Below are 21,504 nucleotides of genomic sequence, written 5' to 3'. Positions count from 1 at the left end.
CAAGAGAAGATGCCACTGTGACAAAGGGGACGAGGTCACACAACCAGTAAGTGTCAGGCTGGGGATTCAACCCCATGTCTGACTCCAAATGATGCCCTTTCAACCACAGGAGGCTCAAATATTCTACGTCCCCCCCATCCTGAGTTCTTCATGTTTTCTATAATGTTAGGGAAGGTTAGGAATCACACCTGACTTGCTATGGAAAACGAACTCAATCAGGGTGAGGGAGGGCGGGCTGGCTGGAAGAGGGCGTAAAACAAAGATGCCGAGAGCTATCAAGTGGGCTTCCCAAGGGGAGGAACAACGGCCGAGAAAATGCACGGCCTCAGAGGGCAGCCAAGTGCCCAGGGCTCCCTCAGTTTGACCACAGGCCACTGACGGCAGGGCTCCTGGCTGGAGGGCTGAAGCTTGAGAATGGCTGCTGTCCAAGCAGATGGAGCAGAAGTCTGTTCTCCACCCCCAGTGGCTGGGATCCAGGCTTGTGATATGCTTAATCTAATTTTACTCGCCATATTGAATTCTCAAAACATCAACCATCTGCTTCCTGGATGCCTGACTACTCTGCTGTCTGGTCTATTTGCCCGCGCGGATGGAAAAGTCCAGAGCAGGGCTTTCCTGCACTCGCCTCTTCTAAACCCCCCAGGGCTACACACCAGCCCCATGCAGTAAAGGAAAAAAATTATTCAAGCTCAAGTATTCAACTACGTGAAGGCAGTTGAACCTACTTCAGAGCCACGAACGGGGCGAAAACTGGCCCGATTAATAAACCTGCTGGTCATCATCCTTAGCCACCATCATTTCCACTTCTCCCTCATGTGCAAACCAGCTGTCCACGTCTGTAACCTTACTGCTGCCCATGCCTCAAATCCTCTGGGGAGAGCAGCTTAGGGAAGAATTTTCTATGCATGAGATCTTCGCAGTCTAGGTTACTCATCTTACTTGGCTTATTTATTTCTTGGAATATCACCTACACTCAGATTCAAGTTAAAATTCCAAATCTTAATCATAAACAAAACGTTGACTCTTAAAAGCTGCTCCTCTCCTTAAACATGGATAAACAAACTATACTTGAAGAAAAAGCAGGCACTTGTGTTCACACTTACCTTTTTTTTTTTTTAAATTTTTTTTTATGTTTAAACACTTAAACACTTTATGTTTGCTTGTGCTAGCTTGTTTGAAATATTAACCTAGGCTTCCTTTCTGGGAAAACACAAATGTTCTGTCATGCTGGGATGAGTTTTCCTTCTTCTGCCCACAAATCATAAAAACACCAGACCATACAAAATTGGTATTTTTGGTTTTTGTTTTGTCTAAGTGGGCAGAACTTAAAAAAGCAAAACACAAGCAAAACAAAAACAGGGTCCTCAATGACCCTTCTGTCCAGTCCTCTATATCCGTAAGAGACTAGCTCAACCCTGAAATGAGCGAAGAGCGGTGGAGAAACCATGGAAATTGTGACTTTAGAGAATACGGTATAATATAAATGCTCGATACGGGATCTGAGAGCCAGGTCTTTGGTCTGTTATGGTCACTGCTGTATTCCTAATCTCTAGAATGCTCAATAAATACTTGTTGAATAAACAAATGAAAGGAAGCTAAAGGGCAAAGAAAAGATGCCTCCCAGGGTCCCAGAAATATGGCTCTTACAGGGCTGAGCTTTGGGAGCTGTGGGCTAAGATTCACTGGTGACTCATGAAATCAATTTAGTTTGAACAGCACTGTTTGGAAAGAATGGAATGGAGCCGGATATTATCTTAGTAAGGGGAAATATAGTTTTGTGAAGTTTCTGTTTCTGGCACATGCCCAGGATTACAACGTAAAATACATTTATTACTGGTTGGAAGAAAAAAAACTGGAGGAAAAATGTTTGCCTGGGGACATTAAAAAGCAGATTCTCAAGAACCAGGCATGATGACTTCTTGGATCAGAATCTCAGGAATTTTGCACTTTGAACAAGTTCCTTCAGGGATATCAGCAGACACTAAACTTCAGAGTCTCCACTCTGAGAACCATTTCAGGGTCTGGAATGTCAAGCAGGTTAACAGCCATGAAAAAGCTAATCAACAAATTAGTTCACCAGTGTTTTCATGGCCCTCTTGTTGGTTGGTGGGGGAAGGGGTAGGGAGAAAAGGGACCAAGACAGCATTTAATGACTGCGAGTGATGTCCTCTCTGTACCTCTTATTAACCTCATGACTGAGCCACCTACTGCCAATTCCTTCCATCCACTCACCCAGAGGGCCGCACAGACCTGTCCTCATATGGTTTTGCCACACAGTTTTTTATCTTCCCAAATAAAATGATGACGAGGATTTAGTCGCCAGACGTGTGTGAGTCTGGCATGGGGCCTGCAGGGAGACTGATGAGTGAAGAACCAGGAAAAACTCATAGCCCAGGGCCCCTGTCGTCAGATCGCTACATAAAGCAGGTGTGGCCTCTTCTACCCTAATCCTGGCAGAGCTCTTAGCCACCTGTCTTGACAACTGCAGACAACCCAACCCCCCCTCCCCGCAAGCCGATCATGATCTAGATACACTGCAGGCCCACTGGGAGTCCTCTAGCCCAGCTGTCCCTCCTGCATCACTGAATCTACCTCCCCACACCAATTAACCAAGCCATATTTTGGGTAATACCACGCACATATGACGTACGCAATTAGTTTCCCTCTGTCTCTCTCTTAGGTAATAACAAACACAAAAACTTTATTTCTCTTTCCTCCTCTCACTTCAGACATGTATATTTGAGGTCAATTTTAACAATCTAGACTGATTGGACCATTTCCAGATCTTTCTTTCCTCAGAGCCTCCCCATGTGCTAAGGAGGAGGAGGAGAAAGATGGTTCACATCTACTGGGAATCACCTTGGAAGCCCTTCTGCACCTGGGAAGCCGCACCTGGCTCAATTCGGCACAAGGGATTTCCTTCCTCTGGCCTCCTAGAGCACTGACTACCTGAAAGGCTCATTGAATGCTACGGTTTTAGCCGCCATATTTGCTGTGAGCTTCTCTTAGTACGTATTGTGTTTTCTCCTCAGCTTTACTAGGAATTTTCTACAAACCAGCAACCATCCCTTCATCTTCTGTAGTGCCTGGATGAAAAAATGACTTTTTTATTTATATGTCTTTCTCTGGGTATGACTGTGGAAGGACACACAGGAATCACGTTCAACGTCTAAAAGCCACGGGCACTGAGCAAATGAATCAAAACCTGCTCATCTTAGCAGAAAGTGTCTTTCACCACATTTAGTTGGTCAAGAACCAAACTGCCAGTGCTGCACTCGAGACACTGAAAATAACATGAACATTAAATTTTGAGGGAAAAAAAAATTCTTACACTAACAAGGTCAGGTTAACAGGATTAAGGACAAAAGAAAAAGTGAAGTGGCTTCAAAATGAGTGTCAGAAATTTTGACCGGATTAACTGGGGTCACTTACCGTGTGTTACATGCACACAGCATGCTAAGAGCTCTATGTGCACTCTCTCACTTAATCTTCACACCAACATATGACATGGGTATGATTATTCCATTTCACAAAGACACAAAGGTACAGGGAGCTTAAATAACTTCCCAAGGTTGGTAAACAGCAGAATTAGGATGTAAAGTCACATCTGTCTGACTTCACAATTCCTTATTGCCTTTCTAATTAATTCACCCCTTCTTGATGTAGATTTCCAGACCTTAATCTGTAGGTTCTCTTTCCCAATGAAAGTCAAAATCCCCAAACAAGAGTTTTTTGTTTTTGTTTTTTTAAAGCAAAGCAACCAACCAACCCTTCTTCAAAGAAGGTCAGATGGGAGAACTGAGGAATATACTTATTTACAGTGGCTCTGCAAGACTTCATTTCTTTAATCTGTTTCTTCTCCCCTATCACCCACTCAATTCCTGTCTAGGCTTTAATCACCTCCTCTACAGACTACTTTAATAGCCTCCTAATTTTGTCAACTCTAATGTCAGAATTCATCCAGAATCTGAGCACAGTTATCACCACTTCCACACCTCTTAACAAATCTCTAAGCTTCTACGCTTGACCCCACCCACAGTTTAATCCCAACACATCAGTGTGTCCTTTTAAAACTTCCTATTACAACTCTGTTCACCACCACCTCCAGCCCCATCTCCCACTACTCTCCCCTTTGCTCATTCCATATATGGCTTCCTTCTTAATTAAGCAGACATGACATGCTTCTGCCCCAGGGTTTTTGCACTGACTTTGTCCTCTGGTTGGAGCTCTCTTCTCCAAGATATCTGCATGGCACATTCCTCACACTTCCTTTATGCTTTTGATTAAAAAGCTTGTGTCTAAGTGAGGCCTTCCCTCCATACCCTACTTAAGGTTGCAATCCATCTTCCCACCCCAGAACTTCCAATCCCTCTTGGCTTATTCTATACTTGGTTTTGGCCACAGCATTTATCACGTTCTAACATACTACACCACCTTTATTATGTTCCTTGCATCCTCTCCCTTGAACAGAAATTTCACGAGGGCAGGAATGTTTAGATTTTGTTCGCTGCCTTCTTCCCAACACCAAAAACAATGCCCCCACATAGCATGTGCTCAGCAAATATTTGCAGGACTGTTTTAGATGACTTACTGGCAAGAAAAGCTGATAACCCCAAGTCATTGCACTGTGTTTACCCTATCACTCTATGGCTTTTTGTACTACTGGGGCTCTGTTCCACTCTGGGAGGCACTCACTGACCTGTTGGAGAAGGCAGGGGATGGGGAGCTATCAAAGAGGGAAATGATATGGTGAGTTCTACACGTCAGTCAGTCCGCTCTAGCTCTGGGAGTGGATCTCTGGAGGATAAGACTGGAATTATGAGTCCATTCCAGTAGTCAGGCAAGAGATAATCAGAGTTTGAAAAACATCTAGGAGACAAGACGGAAAGATTCGATGACTGGTTGGATGCTGGAGGATGGTGGGAAGGGACTGACCCTCAGGTTTCTGGTTGGGTGACTGAACAGATAATGCTGGCAGTAATGGAGACAGAGCATACCAGAAAAATCCGCTTGGGAGGTTCGTGGAGATAAAAGTCCCTACACTTAGTTAAACACTCGCTTTAGCAGTCCTTTGACAAATAACTAAAGTGATTATGGCAACAAACTCAGTCAAGGCTATACAGCAGCAGAATATAAACAAGTGAAAAAAATCCTGCAAGATTACTGCTTATGTCCTCATTTATCAGTGGCACCGGGCTGGCCTTTGAACATGCAGATTCCCTTCAAAGGGAAGAGGCAGGAATGTCTTCTCCTGGGTTAAAATTTCACATGGGTTAAAAGTCAACTGTGCATCTGAAAATATATACCTACCAAGATTCCTTCAGATTTCAGTGACCAGTTGTCCCATTTCTTTGAAAAACGACTTCAGAAGTAGGCAATTTTAAAAGCGTGCCTTCCTAAAGATCGCTGAACAAAGATTACCAATAAAATACTTCAATCCACCTCTTATGTGACCGACAGTTTTACCCTTATACCTCACCTGGAAAGTTGTCTCGATTTAGCTTAGGTCTGCGGACTATCACGAAGTCCTTTTCATTCCCCTTGCTTTTCAGCCGTTTTCGGGGAGGGCTCTGAGGGTGGGCCAGGTTGGAAAGCAGTTCCTGGGGGATATTCTCACTGTCCACCTCCTCCTTCTCCAGGGCCGAGACCCCCATGCCTGAGAGCAGTTCAGAAGTCTTGCTAGAATCCCATCCCCACGTGAAGCTGGTGGTAACGTTGCTACTCTGGTCGGGAATCTCCTGGAGGTGTTTCCTGGAAAAGTGCACAACAGCCCCGGTTTCTTTCAAAAGCACACCCGTAAGTAATTGAAAGATAGGCCTAAATGAAACTGCAAGTTATTCAATGAATGCACGGAACTTTCACAGCGTCTCTTGGAATCGCTTTTAAGTGCCGGCGGCGAGTTTCTAAGAAGGAAAGAGAGAATAACCGAAAATCAAAAAGGCTTTTGGATTTACGATCACCGGGAAGGCCTCAAGAATGTCTTAAAGTGGAGGGAACACACGAGTGGGAGGGCACAACGATGAAAAAACAGCAGCAGGAAAGCTCAACAAGGAAGGCAAATAAAACCGCACGCTGATCACCGCACTAAAGCACCCAGCCATCCACGCCTTCCCAAAGAAAGAGCTAAGCAACTATTCACGTTATAGCATTTGTAACAATATTAGCAAGCAGCAATGTTCGCGGCCTAAAAGAATTGTGACGGTTCACTCACTCGCCGCCCCCTTTTGCAATCGGGTTACCTGTGCATTGCGTCCACAGGTTCTGGAGTTTTAAATGCGTGCATTAACTACAGAACTGCTAGCCTCCGGGATTCCCGCTTTGGCGCGCGGCGGCTGACGGCGCGTAGCTCCGACCCCCAGCAGCAAGACCCGCGAACTCTAGCAACGTTCCATCTTCGCCGCGCGCGCAGGGCTCTTCTACTCGCTCTCCTCCGCCGCAGCCGTCTGCGGCCTCGCTGCCTGCTGGGAACTGTAGTTTCGGCTCTGTCTAGTCCGGCAGGCTCTCCCCCTACTTCCTTCCTCGTTACTTTACCCGCCTTCGAGATACCCACAACCCCCCGCGGCTGTGAGGCTGGGCTACCCACAGGAGTAGGCGGGGAAGCGGAAGTGGGCGGTGCTCCGGTTGGCTGGGAAATGTCAGCCGCTTGACTGGGGACGGGTTTTCCTCATCCCCGCCCAGAGCCTGCAGGCCTTTTAGCGATCGTCACCGCGGTCGCCTCGGGACTGTAGGTCCCAGATCCTGGACGGTTGTGGCGAGCGCGGAGTTTCCCGGTCCTTCCAGACGCTGTCTGGCAAGATCGGATGGTGAGCCTGAGGGCGAGAGCGTGAGGCACTTTGGGGTCTGGGGTCTGAGGCCGAGCGCAGGCGGAGATCAAGAAGACTTCGGAGACCCCGAGCAGCCGCTACCGCGGGCCTACGTTCCCGGCCACTGATAGGAGTCGGTAGCCGGGTCCGCCGGCCAGGTGAGAGGATGCGGGCCGCGGGCGTCACACTTGCTGTCCCCTCCGCCGGGAAGCTGCTTCCTCCATCGGGGAGAAAGGGACCCTTAGCACTGGGTCTGTGCACAGGATTCCTTCCTCAACAGTAAAATAGGCACCGCGGCTTCGAGGTTTATCTTGAGAACACGCTTGGCGTGAGGGTCAAGTCAGATAACGCTTGTGAAAGCGTAGTGTCAACTGAAGCGCAGTTCGAACGAGAGGCGGTGGTTTGATTTTAGGTGAGCCGCAGAACACGGTGGTTCCTGTGCGCGGAGGGAAAGCTGCGCATCCCCTCGAAGCCCGGACGAGCTTCACAAATGCCGGCACGGGAACAAATAAGGTGACCGTGTTTGCAAAAGCGCAGCGCTAGAGGCCACCGGCGAAGCCATTCGGTCACCTGCCTTCAACCGGGTACGTCTGGTTGCGTCGCCGTCTAAAAGCGAGCTGCTTTTAGCCTGTCTCCTCCGGGAAGAGTTGGGAGGCGGTTAGAGGAGGGAGTGTGCCATATTCTCTGGTAGGATGACCATGCGAAATCCATTGTGCACACTGTACCATAACCGTGACCCCTGGAAAACAGTGGAAGAGAGGAGGGGAATAAATTCCAACCCTCATAAAAATGGAGAGGATTTATAAAGTTCAGAAGTAAGCAGACCCACGTCATCACAAAAATATTAGAGTTATTACTTCAGTATGCAGTACGACATACCTTAAAAAAACAGTATAACATACCATTAAGAAATGATTTCGCTGTGTGCTGGAATTAAACCTCTCTTGCCAGGGTATGTGTTGGTTTCAGGCTCGGTGCTTAGCTTGAAAAGTGACCACTTCTTGATTAAGGTATTCACGAATCTTTAGGTTTTTTTTCTTGAAAATAAGTGAAATTGGTGTAAGGAAGGGATATGCTCACAAATTGATTTAAACTAGGTAAAAATACTAGGCTGAATGTTCACAATTCATTAAACTGATGTTATGGGAAATGCTGTTAAGTGGAATATTCTGATTTTTTTACATAAAGTTTCTTTTATGTTACTTTGGCTAAGGAGAAAGCAGTTGCCTTCCTTTGAAATCTACATCCTTTCCCTTAAAATTGCAACTCCTCGGAGATCGTAATTGTATATTTTAAAAAGTTATAGTCTTAAAGTAAGACGGAGTGTATACACTAATGGAGGAGAAAGAAACAAGGAAAAAAATATTTTAAATGCCGTGATGAGAATAAACAAAGTTTTGATATATAAAGTAGATCTTATAGATAGGAAGATCCAGTGGGATGGTTTTAAACTTAAAGATGAGAAATATCCTGGTAGTAGGTTTCAGCAAGTAGTTTCCTAGGAACCAGGTAACATTTCTAGTTCTCAGAATACTTGAAATAGCTGAATTGATGGGCAGGAAGCCCTCTATAGGACTTCAGAGAAAGCCTGTCAACTTTGAAAATCAGTCTTCAAATTCTAGAATAGATATTTTACTAACAGTTTGCCCTGGTAACAAAAATACTTTAGCTTGCTGAAATAGGAATGCTTTTTTTCCCTGCATTCTTCTAATCATGGCTGTTCTCTTTATATAGTGAATAAAAGTTTAAATTGGTACATGGGAGTCTGATATAAGGAATTGTGTCAAATGAAGAGATGAGATTACCAGCTACATAGATAATGCAGTCTGGTCTCTTCAAGAATTAAATTGTGTTTCCTACTGATAACGGATTTTTTTTTTCCTGGTTAATTTCATTTATTTAATCTTGCTCTCAAGAAGCAAGATTAAGCATACCCACCTCCCATTTAGTGAAAGGTGTAACTTAAATTTCTGAAACTAGAATTACTAGATCAGTATCTAGGACAAATGAATTACGATTTTTTTTCAAAGATTTTATTTATTTATTTGACAGAGAGAGATCACAAGTAGGCAGAGAGGCAGGCAGAGAGAGAGGAGGAAGCAGGCTCCCCGCCAAGCAGAGAGCCGGATGTGGGGCTTGATCCCAGAACCCTGGGATCATGACCTGAGCCGAAGGCAGAGGCCCAACCCGCTGAGCCACCCAGGCGCCCCACAGAGATTTTTTTTAATCTCTGCAAATGACATTAGAGAAATTTTTAGTACTCTTTGGAAGCTTGAGGTAGAATACAGAGCAACTTTATAAATTGGGAAAGTGTTTGTTGTAAAAGAGACAAAATGGTCAATATTACAAGGGCACAGGCAGGACCAAAAAGGACTGGAAACTACATTTCACTGTAAACTGTGTGTATATTCTGTAGTATATTAGTGTTCTTTTTGAAAATCAAATACAACAAAAGAGATTGTATTTAAATAGAAGAGTGATGTGCTTTTCTCCTTAGTTCCATCAAAGCATGAAATAAATCTTAAAGATTTCTTTAGTTTTTTTTTTTTTAATATTAGTTAGCTTGGGGGAATAAAAGACCAACAACGATTATATAGCAAGAAGTTTCTATCTGCCAGTCAAATTTGAAAAGTATCTTTCCTCCATTATTTTTAAGGTAGATCTTTATATCTCCGTAGTTTATTGCTGTCTGTGATGGACAGATTGGAGCAAGAACAGAAGGGTTCTTTCCCTATTCTAATTTGCTCTCTGTTTTCTTTTCTACCTTCCCCATGTAAATTAAAGTCATATGTTACCTGTAAGTAATATAGCATTCTTACCTGGGAGGTGAAAAGACTTCACTAAATTCTATATTAAACATGACTTTTCTAGCATTCTATCTTGATATGTCTAAAGGAATAACTAATAGAATGTTTCTAATTTGTTCACTGTGAAAACCAAACAGAAGAAATTATTTAAACAATTTAAATTGCATTAAGAAGGTATGTCTGGATTTGAAAAAAGACTGTAGTATCCCAGTAGTGGTTAGGATGAATAGGTTTGAATCCCAGCTTTGCCACTCACTGGCTGTGTGGGAATGTGGACAAACTACTGGCTCCCTCTGTACACTTTTCTCCTCTATTAAACAAGGATACCAATAGTCCTTTCTTACTGACTTGTGCGGTCTAATCTGATAAAGTATGTTAAGAGCTAGCATAATGCTTGGCATCTAGTAAACTCATACTAAATGGTAGCTGTTCTTTTTTTAAAAAATTGTTTTATTAAGAAGGGTTCTAAGGATTATCCTTTAATTATCAAAATAAGTCTTGTAATCTCTTTATGTGAAATCTTTAAGAAACCATTACAATTCCAATTGTTTTCTGCTTACTTGCTTACATGGTTGCTTCCTTCCTCTCTCTCTCTCTCTCTCTCTCTCTCTCGTGTCTTACCAAAGGTTAAGCGCTTTGTACATGTCTTTCTTCAGAAGGGCTTGTCACACTTTGGAATTCAGTTTACCTGGTTGGTTTAGCAACTCAGCTCATTTTTGGAGAGTGGCTTCAAAAAATATTACAACTATTTTGTATTTTTAGAGTGGGCACCACATTCTCTTGTGGTATTCTGTGTATATCCCAAGTTGAATCCTCCTTTTACTTGGAATCCTTAAACAGGGACTAATGGTGGTTATATTCAGAAGATTTCACTTTTTATTGGTAGTAGACAATTGTTGACTTTCATAGCACTCACATGTAGTTCTTATACTTTTGGTTTTTCATTATTAAGATCTTGAGTTGTCTGCTAGTTTTTATTATTTCACATATCTGAATAAAGATACCTACTTAAGTTAGCATAGTCTGACTCTCATATGTCATGAGGTTCTGGCTAGAAATTTTTCATTCACCTTCAGAACCTTAGTTTTGGACAAAAGTTTTGTCTGTGTTCTTTTGTTCAGTTGCAACCACAAGTCTTTCCTTCCATCCTTTCTTGTCTTTTCCTTCTTTCTTTTTGAAGATATGTGGGGGATGCTTCAAGTTCCAAAATTATCTTAACCTGTAAATTTTCCAGTTAAAGTGTGTTTAGCCTTAAAAAAAAACCACTATCAGCCGTAAAGTACTTGGTAAGCAGTATCCCAAGGCAGTGACATTAATGAGCTAATTATGAAAGGCATTTGAAAGGCATTGTATGGTAACTTAATAATTGGTAGGGGGCTAAATTGGATTTTATGTGTTTAAAGACTTTCAGAACTAGTATTCTGAACGGTAGACTAGGTCTGGACATCAGACACTAAAATTAGAATGAATGAACTGGCATTTTGATTTTGAGTAAAATCTACTTTTGCTGCCGTGGTGTTAAGGTCAACCTATGATAGCTTTGAATTTCTCCTTCAATTTCTAATCATATGGAACCGAATTTTGATTTACCTACAAATTTTTGCATATTCTTCTTTGATTTTTGCCAGTTAGCCTAAACACGTTATTTTAATATTTGAGGAATATTACTAGAAGGACCACTTTTGTGGTCAGAGGCATATTTCCTCTTTTGCCCTTGAGAATATTTTTGCACAGCTGTGCATGGTTGCAGGTCAGCAAATGATCCATTTTAATCCACCACCATTTTGTCATGTGCCTAGAAGAATGGCATTGTCTTTCTACATGACATTGGTGTATCTAATACACCTTCTTGACATGGCTCTTAGATATGTTCTGTCCCTTTACAAAAGAGTTGAAGGGGTGTTTGGGCTACCTTGTAGACCTAGAGAGGTAATCCCAATTTGTCGAGAGAAGCAAGGGGAGCAGTTTCTTGGAGCAAAGATCATTTTTAGTTTTATAAGAATCACGGTGGGCCCAAGCTGTGGTAACCACAGAGAATGAGAGGCAAAAAGCATTTGGTATCCATTCATATTTTGGGAGGATGGTGGGAGAGGAAACTGTTTAGTGTAAAGCTTTGCTTTGAGACTATTGAAGCAACTAGTTATCTTCTAGAAGCATATGATAAGAAGGAGGTGAAGATGAGCAGCTAGCATTTTTGAGGACCTGCTCTGTTTCTAGAACTCCTATTTGGTGTTTCACTTTTGTGTCTCATTTGATCTTCATAGCAACCTGTGTGAGATGATTATTTATTCTCACTTAACTGCTTAAGTTGCATAAAATTATACATTGGGATTTGGAACCCGGGTTTTCCACATTATAACAAAACATTTGTATTTTAAAATAGTTGTAACTTTAGGCGTTTAACACCAGCAGCAGAATTTCTCATTTCCTCATTTCACTTTCATATTACTACATTGATTTTTAAATAATTTTAAAATTACAAAATAATAAATGTTCATTATTTAAAATTAAAAGTCCACACAAACACAAAAGCACAAAAAGAAAATAGAAATAATCTCTTTACCATTTTATGACAACCACTGTTAGCATTTTGGAGTATATTTGTCCCATGTGTTTCATATGTGTACTCCCTTAGATCCCAACCCTGTCCCTTCTGACATCTCTAAAGTCCCTGTGGATCTCACCTTTCCTCTAGGCTGGGGAATCTGGTAGCCTCCTTGAATCACTGCCTGCAATCGAGTTTTGCTGTTATGTAGCCCTTGACTCACGTGCAGGAGTCTCAGCGCAGATCCCTGTTCCCATAAGTCATGGACAGGTTAGCAGGATTAGTGATTTATGAAACCCTTGGCTGCTTTTTGCAAAAAGGGAATGGACAGCAATATGACTGGAGGACATTTTTAAGACTTCCTGGACTATTTAGTACAAACGATGTTGTTTCTATGTTTTCATGTTTAAATAATGCTGCCATGAAAAATAACATTATAGATGAATCTTTGTTCACATTTTGGGTTTTCTTTAAGTTCTTTGAAGAGGAATTCCTAGGACAAAAGATATGTACCTGTTTTAAGGTCTTTGGTATATATTGCCAAATTGCTGTACTCCCTGTAGTGAATTTTTCAGTTGTAGTGAATTTTTCAGTTGAAATAACCAAAACAAGGTATATAGGATATAAGATTCAAGAGGAACCTAGGAAAGTGCTATCATTTTGGACTGTAAAAAAATAATTCTTCACTTGTATTTAGGTACAAGGTCAAAGATATAGACTTTAAAACTATTATTTTCTCATCTCAGATTAGGGAAACCCCAATTTTCATCTCCAATTTAATGGGACCCCAGGCTTAAGCTTGTGTCATAACAAGATAACTTGAGTTCAGCTTGAACAGAAATAGATGGTGTGATAAACAGAATAATAGACCCTCACGGATATCTATGCCTTAATCAAGTGAGGAATTATTTTTTTACAGCTTTGGTTACTGATATAACTAGATTATTGAGATTTTCCCAGTGAGATCAGATGAGCTCTTTAAAGCATTTTCTCCCAGCTAAGGGTAGAAAAGAAAATCTGAGATTCCAAGGCTGAGAAGGATTTGACAACCCATTGCTGACTCTGAGATACACTGGGCCACACGCAAAGACTGGAAAGAGGCCTCTGGAGCTAAGAGCAAATGCCAGCCGACAGTCTGCAAGGAAATCGGAGTCTTAGTCCCATAAACACAACAAACTGAATTTTGCCAACAGCCTAAATGAACTTAGAAGTACATTTTCCCCCAAAGTCTCCAGACGTGAACACAAACCTGCTGACACCTTGATTTCTATCTTGAGAATTTAGTTGAACCAAGTTGTACCTGGATACCTGACCCACAGAAACTATGATATAAGGGTGTTGTTATAAGCCTCTAAGTTTATAGGAATTGTTTATAGCAGGAATAGGAGACTGTTACACTGAGAATGGGAAGAGATGTAGCCAAATCATTTCTTTATTACTAGAATAAAGGATCCATAATTCTGTTTATTCATCTACAAGATTTTAAAGTACTATGAATCAGACCAAAAAATTGACAGCCATTGTAAAAGAATATTGGTAGCTAGTAGCAAGTTCATAACTGATTTTGTTGTTTTCTTATGCCCATGACTTGCCATCTATTTTTAATGTCTTCATATATTTCATTTTTATCTTAGTTTTCTTCATGTGTATTATAATAAATGTAAAATGTATGGATTGAGGGTTTTTTCAGTTAATATTATAGTAATTTTCTAACGTTATGAAATAATCTTAACAAACATCATTTCTTACACTTCAATAATATTCCATCATCTGCTTCCGCCATATTTTAGCATTTCCTTGGTAATTTCTGATACTCCGTCTTTTTTTTATGATTATCATATTCCTTGGACTGGACGATTTCAGGAAAATAAATATCTAGGTCAAACCATGAAGGGATTTTCAAACAATAACTGCCTTACATTTAAATTCACATTGAATTATGTTTTTTCAAAAGCTGGATCTTGAAAGAGGTAATGGTTGTCATCAGCACATTCTACATTGAGCTATCCACTTAATCTTTTCTTGGCTTACAAATAAGATTTGACTTACTCTTATTGTGATGGTATAGATTTTTTTCATAGAATATGAAATTCGAAATTTTGAGTAGTAATAATGCAAGTTTTAATAAGTCTTTGAGTTGTAATAAGTATTTGTGATATCAATTTTGGAGACCATAGCAGGAATTTTATGTTGCTTTTGTAGTCAGTCATTAATAAAAATAGTGTATGTACCAAAGTATAGAGTAAGTTTTTTATTCATTTATTCATTCAACAAATATTTTTTAAATATCTACTCTATGCTAGATACTATATTAGAGACTGGGGATATAGTACTGAAGAGTCAAGCCTGCTTTCATGTGGTGGGTGGAGGTGGGGAGGAAGGGGTTACAGGGAGACAAAAATGTAAACATATATTAGGTGGATAAGTGCTTTGAAGAAAAACGGCAGGATGTGGTCATAGTGATGAGAGGGGGTCAATTTTAGATATTTAAGAAATATGAAAATATTGGTTGAAATGCACAGAGAAATAGAAAGTACTTCAACAATATAAAGAAATAAGAAAATAGTTTATTATGTATGTTTTTTGTTTGTAATATTCCATGTAAGGATATTTCTTACATGAATTTAAATTTAGCCAGTTAAAACCCAAACTTTCTTTGTTTTATAACTAGTTTTGGTTGGAGATGTTGATTTGAAGTATTTTATTGATTACACCTTTTACTCTGCATCACAGAGTAGATCTGCATCACAGATTCTTAACAGAGAATCACAGCCTTGATTCTCTGTTAAGATATTAATTCCTTGGAATATTGTAGTTAGTCCATAGACAAACAAAAATGCCTGAGATTGATTTTACAAAGGTGAAAAGAACATATTGCATTCAGTTGTAAAGGTAAATTATTTTAGGGTTGCTTGGGTGGCTCAGTCGGTTAAGTGTCTGCCTTTGGCTTGGGTCATGATCCCAGGGTCGTGGGATTAAGTTCTGCATGGCGCTCCCTGCTCAGCTTCTCCCTCTGCCTTCTGCTTGTGCTTGTGCTTGTGCTGCTCCCTCTGCTTGTGCTCTCTCTCTCTCCGACAAATAAATAAAATCTTTAAAAAAATGTAAATTACTTTATAGGAGTAGAGAGATAAATAAACCATTGCTGATGTCTGTATTATTGGCATTTATAATTAAAAATATTCTCATGTAAATTACTTTATAGGAGTAGAGAGATAAATAAGCCATTGCTGATGTCTGTATTATTGGCATTTATAATTAAAAATATTCTCATGTATGACTTTATTCAATAATCATTGATAAATTCTTCTGCATTTAATGGTAACTTTCTTTAAAGAAAATAAGATTTAGATAGATAAACGGAAAGTGGTAAGTATGCAATTGACCCTTGACAATGCAGGAGTTAGAGGTGACAATCCCCTGTCCAGGTGAAAATCTGTGTATATCTTTTGACTCCCTGGAAACTTAACTATTAATAGCCTACAGTCGACCAGAAGCCTTACCATAACAAAAACAGCTGATTAACTCTGTGTGTGTGTGTGTGTGTGTGTGTGTGTGTGTGTGTTTTACTGGATGAACTTGATATTTATTTTGTGATATGAGTATTTTTGAAATATAATAATATTCAGCGCTATATTTCGGGTATACAACATAATGATTCAATATACATTGTATATATATTGTATACTCACAATAAAGTAAGCTACAGAAAAGAAAATGTTACTAAGAAAATCATAAGGAAGAGAAAATACATTTATAGTACTCTATTTATCAAAAAATCCATGTAGAAGCAGACCCACATAGTTCAAACCTATGTTGTTCAAGGGTCAACTGTATTTTGTGAAGCAGTAAATAAATCAGAATTTCAAGTTGTTACATTTGTTAGACAAGATTATCACCAAAAAATAAAACTGTTTCAAACAAAGGAAATGTTACTTTCAAATGCTCTTTTTCATGCTCTCTCTCCCTCTTTTGGAATATTTTAAGTAATGGGTTATGGATGACTTAGAAAACTTTATTTTAGAAAATATCTAATTTTCTAGGATCTAGTCAGTAGTGTGTTTATATAAAATCTCTGTTGGGACTTATAACCTAAGGAACAAACTCCAAATGACACCATTAAAACTGTTCTCATATAGTATTCTTATATTATAATATTTTTAGAAGTAGTGTAATTTTCATTAAGATAACTTTTTTCCTGAAGATATAGTTTATGTGAAAGTTTTAAGATCGGCTTTAAAAAAATAAGATGTATATTTGAGAATAAGAATTATCCTTTTCCTTTTATTTGTAGTTCAATGTAAAAGCCTGGCAATTTTCCAAAGAATTTATTGATACATTAATAAGCAAATTTTTAGGACATTTCCGAGTGGTTATTTCCTTTGTTAATGCTGCCTTTTTTTTTTTTTTTCTTTTCCAGTTTACAGATATGACCCAGATCTGTACATGAGTGACTTCGGTTAGTCAGAGTGAACATTCAATAATGAGTGGTGCAGCTTTGGGACTCGAGATTGTTTTTGTCTTTTTTCTGGCATTATTCCTACTTCATCGATATGGAGATTTCAAGAAACAGCACAGACTTGTAATTGTCGGAACACTGCTAGCTTGGTATCTCTGCTTTCTTATCGTCTTCATACTGCCTCTGGATGTTAGTACGGTAAGAGGTGAAACTGAGTTTTGCAATCCAGAGGCAACTGTAATCATACAGCATATTTGAGATATGTTAGTTCTTAAGATAGCTAAATTATATAAGGTTATACTGAATATTTTGTATTTCAATCTTACTATAGGAATTTGATCATTAAAAATTACAGCCAGGAAGGTAATTGGTGGGTAGGTTGATACCTTCCCATATCCCTTAAGTACTTGACAACCTTCTGGTTTTCATTTTTAAACCATGTGTTCATTGATTTAGACCATATACAACCGATGCAAGCATGCTGCTGCAAACTCCAGCCCTCCTGAGAATAGCAACATCACGGGATTATACGCAACTGCTACCCCAGGTCCCAGGTATTTGCTTCCTGTTTGTTTGGTTGGTTGTTTTTAAAACTAGGGTAGATGAGAAAAATTGCTTTAACATTGTCTGTTCTTACCATTTGGATTTTATAAAAGTTGATCCTCATTCTCTACTCATCCCCCCTACTCCAGTTCTGTTCTGTGCTAATAGACTTTTAATTACATTGTGTTCTATCTAAATTTAAATCTTAAATATATTTTGAGTATTTATTGGTACACAAGGCCTTTTAGTAGATGTTAAGGAGAAAGTTCTAGAAGACCTGGTTTTTGTTCGTTCTATCTGTTACTAAGAGATAGCCCTCATTCTATCTCTTACTAAGAATGTGACTTCCAGTGGCTATTTTTCTTCTCAGCCTCTCTCTGGTCTGAAAAATGGGACATTCATTTTCTCTTTTGCCTTATTTACAAGGTTGAATAAAGCGTAAGGAGATTATTCTGTATGTAGGATGTTCCTTTCATATTGTGCATCCTTTGAAATCATTATAGTTTTATTTTTTATTTTTACTCTCTTAAAGATTTTATTTTTAAATAATCTCTATACCCAACATAGGACTCAAACTCACAACCTGAAGATCAGGAGTGGCACTACCAGCTGAGCCAGCCAAGCCCCGAAATCATTTATAGTTTTAAACTGAGAATAAACAAAGCTAAATTATTGAAAGGTTATGTTAAATTCATATCAAACTTCCAAGTAAAAAACTTTGAGAAATGTTGACTATTTTATTATTTTACCAGTGCTTTAAGTGGTATGTGCATTTTTCTTGATGCATCTTTTATTATTTTTTTTAAAATCTGGATAAGGGTAAATTTGAAATGTAGATGTTACTCCCCTTTAAAGCACATTAAAAATAGGATACATATCAGTAGCAATTGTGAATTGCTGCAAGTTCCTGGACTAAACGATATCCTTACAGTCTAGGAAGACTATTAATGGAAGAATCTATGGTCAGATACACATATCTTCAGAAAATTCAAACAGAATTATACAAATGCTGGTATCTCTCTCCATAGGAGCTGTGCTACAGTGACTGATTTTTAGGGCTCCAGTTTCAGGAGTTAATCACCTAATGTCTTTCGCCTCCCTTTTCCCTCCTCCCTAAGAAATAACCAACCCACAAATGGGGTGTGTATTTTTTTTACTTTATTTCTTTTTCTTTATTTTATTTTGTTTTTCTTTTTTTTAGGGGGTATGTATTTTAACGGCAATCAAATCAGAGATTTAGTTTCATGATGCGTTCACTTTTAAAGACTGTCACATTATCTATTAGGTGATAATAGATAATAGATAATGTTAGGTGAACATTATGTCCTCTTATTGCTCAAGAATTAAAAATACACTGAAAGTTGAAAATACAAATGGCATTCCTCTTCTAGAACAAACTGTTTTGTTTCCTTTCTGTGTGTTTTTTTAGTTTGATAGTCAGCTTTGAATTATAAGTTTTCTATGAAATTTTAAAAGTTAGAAGCAGTAATTTAACATCTGAACGTAAATGAACTCTGCCATGCACAAATTAATTGTGTAATTTAAGTAGTCATCATTTATTAATTGGCTTTAAATTGTTATTAAACAGCCAACATCCATGTTTCAAGCCATGGAGTTACATTCCTGATGGAATCATGCCAATTTTCTGGAGGGTAGTGTATTGGACATCACAGTTTTTGACATGGTAAGTGGCAGTGAAGGATTAAAAAAATGTTTAAAATTTTGGCTAAAGTTAAAAAAAAGATTATGTTTTCTTCATGAATCCTCATATTTTAGAATTTATTCAAATATTACTTATTTTTTTCTTAAATCTGCATATTCTTTTTTTTTGTTTTTAAGATTTTATTTATTTATTTGACAGAGATCCCAAGTAGGCAGAGAGGCAAGCAGTGAGAGAGAGAGGGTGGGGGAAGCAGACTCCCTGCTGAGCAGAGAGCCTGATGCGGGGCTCAATCCCAGGACCCTGAGATCATGACCTGAGCCAGAGGCAGAGGCTTGAACCCACTGAGCCACCCAGGGGCCCCTTAAATTTGTATATTCTATTTTCTGCTCATTCGGTCCTCTCCCATCTTGAAAGAAAAGGAAAAAAACAGAAAAACAAGAACTAGAGAATAGAAAGAAAAAATTTTTGCTGCCACCATTCCCCTCTAGTTATTGCCTTCTCTCTTTACCTTCTTCAATTAAGTCTTCTTCCAGTCCCAGTTTTATATGAAACTGCTCTTGCTAAGGTCATCATTGTCTCCCCGTTTTCTTTTTTTCTGCTTAGCCCATCTTGCTGAATTTTCTTCACGGGTTCTATTTTTGTGGCCCATTTCCTAAATGTTGGTGTTGCCTAGGGTCTCATCTTTGGTCATCTTGTTACCTGACCCTTCCTGTATGGCTCTAATTTTAGCTGTAGCCACCCATGTATTCACAATGTTTTCACCCACTACAGCTTTGTCTTTTTGTTTGCTTTTTTAAGAGGGGGTGGTGGGCGAAGCAGAGGGACAGGGAGAGAGAGAATCTTAAGATTCCCAGCATGGAGCCTGTGGTGGGGCCTCATCTCATGACCCCAAGATCATGACTTGAGCCAAAATCAAGAGTCAGAGGCTTAACCAACTGAGCCACCCAGGTGCACCGAAACTTTGTCTTTCTGCTGTGCTCCAAACACATTATTCACTATGTACTGAGCATTTTAGATACTCTACAGGCAACTAAGCTCTAAAACTGAAGCTACTGAACATCGCAAGAGAAAAATCACACAGTAGAGTAGAGTAGCGCCCCTGTAAATTCATGTTCATTGAACTCATCTGGGCCCTCAGCATTGCCAGACTTTCCTCCTTTGTATCTCTAGTCCTCTTGCTCTTCATTCTCCACAGCAAGACTTCAGACCTCTGCTTTTTGTGGCTTTTCTCTCTGCTTTACGTCCTAGAATCAATCACCTTTTCCCTTTGCAGAGAACTGTGCTTTCTACTTTACAGTGAAAATAGAAGTCATCAGATGACAGTCCTTTCAGCCTCTCACCAGCACACCTACCAACCCAACCTCTTCCCTTCCTCTCAAAGAATGAGTGACTCTAAAAGTGACTTCAGAGTGAAATCCCTCTTCCTGAAATAGGGACCCATCTCCTTCAACTCTTGTTACCTATACTCGCAGTGTCCCATTTCAACAAAAAATACAGAGTTCTCTCATCCTTTTAGAAAAAGAAAGAAGAAGCCCCAAAATCTCTCAAATGCAACCCTTTCCAACTTCCTGGCTTCTAACCTCATCGATCTGCTCATCACAGCTTATTTTTGGAGGGAGACTTTACTGAAGTAAAAATTGGTACAGAAAGATGACAGATTGTGTTTAGTTTCACTTTTTTCAAAGTGAATACACCTGGATAGCCAGCACTCAGATGATATTATAGAACATTAACAATGTTCATGCTACATTTAGAAGCTTCCCTCATACCCCTCTCCCAGTCATATCCTCCCAAGTGTAGCCATGATTCTGACATCCATCCCTATAGGTTAGCTTTGCCAATTGGGGCTTTGTAAATGCAGAGTTGTATGGTATGTATTTTTCTGCATCTCTTTTGGGGCTCACAAATTTGGAATTTTCATCTGTGTTGTATTGTGTGTATCAGTATTCTTTTTCATTTCTGAAAAATCTTCCTTGATGTGACTATGCCACAGTTTATCTATCCAGCCAGACTTCTCAAATGAATTGTCTACATGTACTGTCTTCGTTTACTCATTGTTCACTCTTTCCTCAACCCACTGAAGCCTGTTTTCTGGCCCCACTTCTCCTCTCACACACGTCTTCATTGATTTGACCTCTTGGTAGCATTTGATTATTGTTTTCTCTCTCTACTTTGAAATACTTCCTTCTCCTGTTTTCTCCTCCATATGCTTCTTGTTTTCTCCCATCCTTCTCTGCTGTTCTTTCTGTCTCCCTTGCTGGCTTCTTCTCCTCCTGTTTCTCTCCCTGTCCCTTAAAAGATAATTTTTCTCAGGGCTCAGCCTCAGCTCTTTCATTCTCATTCTACATATTCATCCTTCTAAATGTCATCTATGGGTGTCACGTCAGTACAACTGATGTGGTGAGGACTCCTGAATTTATCTGTGTTTCTACTCTTCTCTCCTGAATTCTGAAGCTGGATAGCCAACTACTTCCTGTGTAGCTCCTTTTTTAAAAATTTTTAATTTTTTAAATTACTTTTCAGTGTACTAGAATTCATTGTTTATGCACCACACCCAGTGCTCCATGCAATACGTGCCCTCTGCAATACCCACCACCAGGCTGGCCCAACTTCCCACCCCCTGCCCCTTCAAAACCCTCAGATTGTTTTTCAGCTCTTTTGAGATGTGTCCTAAGTACTTCAAATCA

General features: G+C 39.6%; 2 protein-coding genes across 5 annotated transcripts in view; one reads left to right on the top strand and one right to left on the bottom strand.

Annotated features, from left to right (window-relative positions):
* SKP2 (S-phase kinase associated protein 2) overlaps positions 1-6,450 on the bottom strand; it is a 33,827-nt gene extending 27,377 nt beyond the window's left edge. The window contains exons 1-2 of the mRNA XM_032851330.1: positions 6,240-6,450; positions 5,480-5,751 (exon numbers count right to left, since the gene is read on the bottom strand). Of these exons, the coding sequence (XP_032707221.1) occupies positions 5,480-5,751; positions 6,240-6,283 (316 nt within the window). The 5' untranslated portion in view covers positions 6,284-6,450. The remainder of the gene's footprint in view (positions 1-5,479; positions 5,752-6,239) is intronic.
* A 153-nt stretch (positions 6,451-6,603) lies between these two features.
* The window catches only part of LMBRD2 (LMBR1 domain containing 2), a 38,435-nt gene continuing 23,534 nt past the window's right edge, over positions 6,604-21,504 (top strand). Inside the window, exons 1-4 of one of the 4 annotated variants that reach the window (XM_032851327.1) lie at positions 6,604-6,803; positions 16,573-16,809; positions 17,068-17,165; positions 18,743-18,838. In XM_032851327.1, coding sequence (XP_032707218.1) covers positions 16,636-16,809; positions 17,068-17,165; positions 18,743-18,838 — 368 coding nt within the window. In that variant the 5' untranslated portion in view covers positions 6,604-6,803; positions 16,573-16,635. Of the gene's footprint in view, positions 6,962-7,408; positions 7,491-16,572; positions 16,810-17,067; positions 17,166-18,742; positions 18,839-21,504 lie in introns of those variants that run through there. The other 3 variants (XM_032851326.1, XM_032851329.1, XM_032851328.1) reach the window with 3 other exon arrangements.

Source organism: Lontra canadensis, unplaced genomic scaffold (genome assembly GCF_010015895.1).
Source record: "Lontra canadensis isolate GAN:19392208 unplaced genomic scaffold, GSC_riverotter_1.0 scaffold5, whole genome shotgun sequence".
Classification (NCBI taxonomy): Eukaryota; Metazoa; Chordata; class Mammalia; order Carnivora; family Mustelidae; genus Lontra; species Lontra canadensis.
Note: the sequence above shows the minus strand (reverse complement) of the source record. Positions and strands in the feature narration are given on the sequence as shown.